At 57.5% G+C, this 5,940-nt stretch overlaps 2 protein-coding genes across 2 annotated transcripts in view; one reads left to right on the plus strand and one right to left on the minus strand.

The window, feature by feature from the left end:
* Nucleotides 1-988, plus strand: part of TLCD1 (TLC domain containing 1) — a 1,384-nt gene extending 396 nt beyond the window's left edge. The window contains exon 2 of the mRNA XM_017743073.1: nt 222-988. Coding sequence (XP_017598562.1) covers nt 222-617 — 396 coding nt within the window. The 3' untranslated portion in view covers nt 618-988. The remainder of the gene's footprint in view (nt 1-221) is intronic.
* A 2,718-nt stretch (nt 989-3,706) lies between these two features.
* RPL23A (ribosomal protein L23a) lies at nt 3,707-5,772 on the minus strand. Its single transcript, XM_008640324.2, has 5 exons — nt 5,635-5,772; nt 5,030-5,210; nt 4,620-4,796; nt 4,200-4,269; nt 3,707-3,768 (listed from the first exon to the last, which is right to left on the minus strand). Exons 1-5 carry the CDS (start codon nt 5,657-5,659, stop codon nt 3,754-3,756), a joined length of 468 nt encoding a protein of 155 aa, XP_008638546.1. The 5' UTR covers nt 5,660-5,772; the 3' UTR covers nt 3,707-3,753.
* Between the last annotated feature and the right edge of the window lie 168 nt (nt 5,773-5,940).

The raw sequence follows: 5,940 nt of genomic DNA on the forward strand, positions 1-5,940 counted from the left end.
CCCAGCGCCTGGAGCCAGCCAGGCTGCCGAGCTGGGAGGGGGAAGAGCTGGAGGCTCGTCCCAGTGCAGGGAGGTGTAACTGGTCCTGGGGGATCTGGCTTTCCAGACTCTGGGTGGGGAGAACAGCACAGTCTGCTCTTGCTGAGGGGTGGGGAAGGACTCGCTTTCCCCAGGGCAAGGCAAGCTGACCCTGCTCTGTGTTGTGTGTGTGTGTGTCCCAGGCCATCTCTGCCTTCGTCTCACTCATCGTCACAGGCCGCTTCTTGGTGGCAGCGGTGCTGCTGCTGCTGGTGGAGGTGAGCAACATCTTCCTCACGGTGCGCATGCTGCTGAAGATGAGCAACGTGCCTTCCCTGGCGCTCTACGAGGCCAACAAGTACATCAACCTGGTGATGTACTTTGCCTTCCGCCTGGCGCCCCAGGCTTACCTCACCTGGTACTTCCTCCGCTACGTGGAGGTGCAGGGCCAGGGTGCCTTCCTCACCGCCAACCTCCTGCTGCTCGACGCCATGATCGTCATGTACTTCTCCCGCCTCCTCCGCTCCGATTTTTTCCCCTCCCTGCGCAAGGGCTCTGCGGGGAGAGATGTAGACGGTGAGAAGTTTCTGATAGACTGAGACGTGCGCGCCGAGAGGGACCCAGGCTCCGGCTCCTGGAAGTTTTGGGCTCTCCGAAGCTGCTCTGATGTGCCTTAGGGCTCCCTCCCTGGCCCCAGGCCCTGCCTTCACCCGCTCTGCTGCTTAAAAGCACTTCCCTGCTGGACCAGCCTGACAGCTTCACTGAGCTGCAGGGATGCTGCCAAAGCCAGAGGCACGGCCGATGGAGAAGCAGCCCAAGCCAGCTTCCCTGCAGGCAGCTGGAGGGCCAGGGGCGGCTGCGCTTCGCAGTTGATAGCCTGGGAGGGTTGCGAGGGAGGGGACGAGGCCCTCCCGTGGTGATGTTGGGTGTTCCGTGCATTAAAATCGGTCTGTTTACTGCTGCCGCAGCACACCTGGGCTGGCTCTTCTGTGGGGCAGAGCAGGTCGGGGACTCCCCCTGGGCCAGGGCTGTGGGAAAGGATGTGTCCCATTCCCAGAGGAGGGCTGGCAGTTCTTGGGGAGGGAGAGGGCACATTTCTGCTGCCCGCTTTGTTCTAGGGACCCTCGAGCCTGCTGGGTCCTGCCAACCCAGCTGAGCTTTGAACAGCACAACTCCGTCCCTCGCATGGATGGGTTCCCCTCCTCTTCCTCATTCCTCTGCTCTTCCAGAGACCCAGGGTTGTGCACGGAACAGTTGAGGGGAAGCAAGCACGGTACCAAGCCTTGTGGCAGTGCCTGACCTGCCTGTCTCCAGAGGAGCCTGGCTGGGCTGTGTGACTCACCCGGCAGCCACGTGAAGTGGAGCTGGCATGGAAAAGCCTTGTGAGGCCATGAGCTCTTCCTGGAAGACTGCTGCATGCTTGCATCCCCTGGAGCGATCTTCACTGGCACAGTGCAGCTGCAGCCCCGTGAGCATGCTGGGCCCTCACCTGCAGCCACAGGACCAGGACGGGTCCAGCAGCCCTCCAGAGCAGTGGGAGGAGAAAGGGGGTTCAGGACCCCAGGGGAGTGGGGCCAGAACTGGCCCAGCCGGTTCTGTGGAGTACCAGGGAGGCAAATCCTGCTGACGTGACAGCTCTGGGACCGCACCGGATCAGCACTAGCAGCAGGGCTTAGAAGGACTACTGCCCAGCCCCTGCTCCGGGCAGGATCTGTCCCACCCACCCCAGCACCTGCCCAGCTCAGGCAGAGACAGGCACTGCAGTTGAAATAAGCCAGTGATTAAGGGGAGGCAGTGGGGGATCACCTTTCCACTAGAGAGCTGGGAAACACCCCACAGGATCAGGATCCTGCTGAGACTCCCTGGTGTGCATTGACACCAGCCCCAGGAAGAGCCTGGCAGCTGAACAGAGATGTGATACCTGGGACAGTGTGGGCAGGGATCAATGCCAGCTCCAAACCTGCTGCCTCATCCCCTCCTTACTCAAAGCAAAGCTTAGCAGCCCTGGCAGAGCACAGCCTTGCTCTCGTGTGTGTCTTCCAGCTGCAGCTTAAGCCCTGTGGCCTCTCTGCAGTTCAGATGACTGCATCTGCAATCACCCCACACCATTAAGCCCCAATGTTGATCTCCCCCTCAGCCCCATTGCTGCTATTTCCCCTTGTGTCTCCACACGAAGCAGACACAGCTCTGTCCCAGCAGGTCACAGGCTCAAACCACCCCACACTTCCAGTGTCCTTATACCAGTGTGGAAGGCCACGCACAACAAAGCTTCCCAAAGGAGGGAGCACAGCTCCCTGCTGTTCCTCTCCTGGCTTCCAGCAGGAGCATCCCCCAGCAGTGCAGCTGTGGATCAGGCAGGCTGCCAGTCAGGAGCAAGAGGCAAATGACGTGCCAGGGCAGCACCACTGGGCTGAGTTAAGGCCAGGGCTGACTGCAAGTCATGCTGATGTGGAATCCCTCCCAGCCTCTGGCTGCTGCACATCCAGGCTCTCCGTACCCAGTCCTTGCCCAGCAGTGACACCAGCTTTGCTACAAGAGGGGCAACTTCTTCCACATCTTTCTTGGGGTGACTACACGTAAAAAGGTGGCCTGGGGCTCAGGGGACCCTGCTGCTGCTCACCCCCAGGCAGGAGGCTGGGTTGGTGCCAGGGAAGCACACAGGGAAGCAGCACTCCTCTCTCCAGGTAGGTTTTCATCCCTTACAGCAGTCCCCAAGCCCAAGTGAGGGGTGTCAAGCCAGGGCCACACAGCCCAGCACAAATCTCCACCAGAGTCCTGAGAGCAGCTCCTGCCTTCCATCCACCACCATCCTTCACACTGCAAACCACCATCCTGGGAATCTGCCACCCTCCACAAGAGGCCTGAAGGAACTCTGTGTCCCAAGAGCTCAATTACCCAATCAATATTTGGTCACGGCTTTCGTATCTTTCTCAGTCAAGCCTAAGTATGTACTTAAGCTCAAGTACCCCTGAAGACTTTTTCATAATTCCCCCATTCCCTGCTCAGCCAGTGCACCACATTCTCCTAACTCCAAACACTCTAAAAGCTGGTTTCATCTACAGACTTAAAGCCAAACACTGCAGAGGCAGCAACAGCAGCTTTTGGGAACAGCCCTGAGGACAGTGAACCCTGTGAGGAACAGCAACAGGGAAACTCACACACCACAAGCACATGGAGCAGAGATCATGCCAGAAAAACCCACAAAGCCTCTGCTGCTGGATTAGCAGGAGGGTTCCAAGTGAACCTGCAGCATAAGCAGAGAGCTGATACACAGGGGAAATGGTGTAACAGGTCACTTGGGTCACATCAGAGCCACTGGCAGGTTTTTGTTGTGGCCACCCGTGGTCTGCTCCACATGGAAGCGATGTAGGACACCCAAAACACCGATCACAAACACATCCTAGTTACGCTGTGCAAGAAAATGCAGGACACCAGAGCTCTGGGGGTAAATACAGAGAGATTTGAGATTTGGGTATCACCTCATGTTCACCCACATATTTAATGATCTCAGACACCCTCTGAGCAGGACAGCACCACTCCCATGTGATCCTCTGGTGGAGCAGTCAGCTGTGCCCACCCACTGCCAGGAAGGGAAGGAGGAATCCCTGTAATGAAATGAAGGCCCAAAAGTCTGCTGGGCGCTCTCTTTCACATGGGCTGTGCTGTCACAAAACACAAGAGCCCTCAGTGGTGTCACAATGTTTATTAGTCTGTACAGTCCTCAGCAGATGCAGTTTAGATGATTCCAATCTGGAAAGAAGCAAAGGATGTTAAAACAGATGTTATGGTGGCAGAAAGGCAGAGCCTCCACCACAGACATCACTGCCACGGCTGCATCTCCCCAGGATTCCTATCCTCCAAGGACTGGCTTCCTCCTCCCAGAACTGCCCAAGAGCCTAACACATCCACTTTGTACATTTATTCCAGAGTGATCCTTGTGCTGTACACTCCCCTACTCCACTTTGTACCACCTTTGCCTCCTGCCTACCTCAACCACCTCGAGGACTGAACTGACTGAGAATGTGGCTCCTTAACGCTCAGATCCTGTCTGGCTACAAGGACACGGAAGTGCCACCACACTTGAAGCACAAACACCTCATGAAGACACTCAGGAAGAACAATCAGTGCAGGAGACACAAGACAAGTTGCAAAAAAGCTTCCAACTTTCAAAGACATCTCACCTTGTTGGCCACATCCAGTGCATCATAATCTGGAGCCAGTCGGACATAAGCCTTCTTCTCTCCATCAGGCCTAGAGAAGAACAGGAGGCATCAGAACAGAGGTAACTCCTCCCCCCTGCTCCACATTCCTGCAATTCCCATGTGCATCAGTGGTTCCTTTGGAAACATCACACTGCTCAGTAGAATCGAAATTTACATCATTTGCACAGGACTCCCTGGGTGTTAGAAGTGCTCCTTGAGGAGGCAAAGAGCCCCCTGAGGAAGCCAACCCTCTGCTCTGCCAACATTTCCCACTTCCACCAAGATGTGCTCAGTCAAAAGTTGCACTTTGCTATGGAGCTTTATCCCACATGCTCCCATTTTCTGCTAAAATGAAGCACCTCACACCCGCCAGGGACCTGTTCTCCTCCCCCTTCTCACCTAATCAACGTGTTGACCTTGGCCACATCGATATCGTACAGCTTCTTGACAGCCTGTTTGATCTGGTGCTTGTTTGCCTTGACATCCACGATGAACACCAGAGTGTTGTTATCCTCAATCTTCTTCATCGCTGATTCTGTGGTCAGAGGGAACTTGATAATGGCATAATGGTCCAGCCTGCAAAAGAGGTCCTACGCTTAACAGAGGGCTAGCAGGTGCTCCTCTGCATTTCAGGAGCTGTCTTTGGGGTGCATCAGTCACCTAAGGTTATAATCACAAACTCTCAGGCTTTGGTCGCTTAAAATCATCACCTGCATCCCAAACCACCAGGTCCCCTAACAGCCCATTCATGGGGCTGCTCCCATCCCCCAAAGCCCCCAGCAAAGCAGAGCCCCACAGCCCACACGCACTTGTTTCTCCGTGGGGCGCTCTTGCGGGGGTATTTGGGCTGCCTCCGCAGGCGCAGCGTCTTGGGCCTGCGGAAAGTGGGTGACGTGCGGATTTTCTTCTTCTTGTGGCTGTGGACCCCCTTCAGGACGGCCTTCTTGGCCTTCAGCGCCTTGGCCTTCGCCTCTGTCTTCGGAGGCACAGCTGTGAGGAGAGCTCAGTCAGCACCGTCAGGATCTGCACCGTCAGGATGTGCTCCCCAGCCGGGCATGGCTTCCCCCGGCCAATAAGCAGGACCTCACCCAGCGGCCCGCGCTCACTCATCCATCCAAGATGAGCCCCAAAACGCCCAATGGAGTTAAAAGTCTCCCGTTTCCGTGCGGAAAAAAACACTTATTCCCTCCCCACGCACGAGTCCCGGCATCGAGATGGGAACATCCCCCACCTCCCTCAGACAACTCGGCAGGCCTGTCCCACCACCTCCACGTGCCCGCGCGTAGCAGCGCGCTGGAACCGTGCGTCATTCCCCACTTCGCTCAGCCCGGCCTCCTCACATACACACGCACCCCGCACGGTCCCGCACGCCGCCCCGCGCCCCAAACGCGGACCCAGCGCCCCGCGCCCTCACCCTCCTTCTTCGCCTTGGGCGCCATCTTGGCCAGGCGGAAGTCGAAAGGGGTCTCCCGCGCCGCGCCGCACGGGCTTATACCCCCAAATCTCGCGCGAGCAAGGAAGAATCTCCGTTACCCCGCCGCGCCAACTCTCGCGACATCTTCAAAGCATGCCGGTAGTGGTAGTACCCGTTAGCGGACTCGGCTGCGCACGCGCAACGGGCGCTCCATGGGGCATCATGGGAGTTGTAGTCTGGCACGCTACTGGCCCTCCCCGCCGTCGTGGCGGGGGGGGGGCGGGGGGGGCCCCCGGGGGGGGGGGG

This window comes from Corvus brachyrhynchos, unplaced genomic scaffold, assembly GCF_000691975.1.
Source record: "Corvus brachyrhynchos isolate BGI_N302 unplaced genomic scaffold, ASM69197v1 scaffold99, whole genome shotgun sequence".
In the NCBI taxonomy this organism is placed as follows: Eukaryota; Metazoa; Chordata; class Aves; order Passeriformes; family Corvidae; genus Corvus; species Corvus brachyrhynchos.

Coding starts and splice junctions, on each gene's coding strand:
- RPL23A (XM_008640324.2), bottom strand. CDS start 5,659: ATGGCGCCCAAGGCGAAGAAGGAGG. Junction 5,211..5,634: donor GCCCAAGGCGAAGAAGGAGG/GTGAGGGCGCGG, acceptor CTCTCCTCACAG/CTGTGCCTCCGAAGACAGAG. Junction 4,270..4,619: donor AAGGTCAACACGTTGATTAG/GTGAGAAGGGGG, acceptor GTTCTTCTCTAG/GCCTGATGGAGAGAAGAAGG.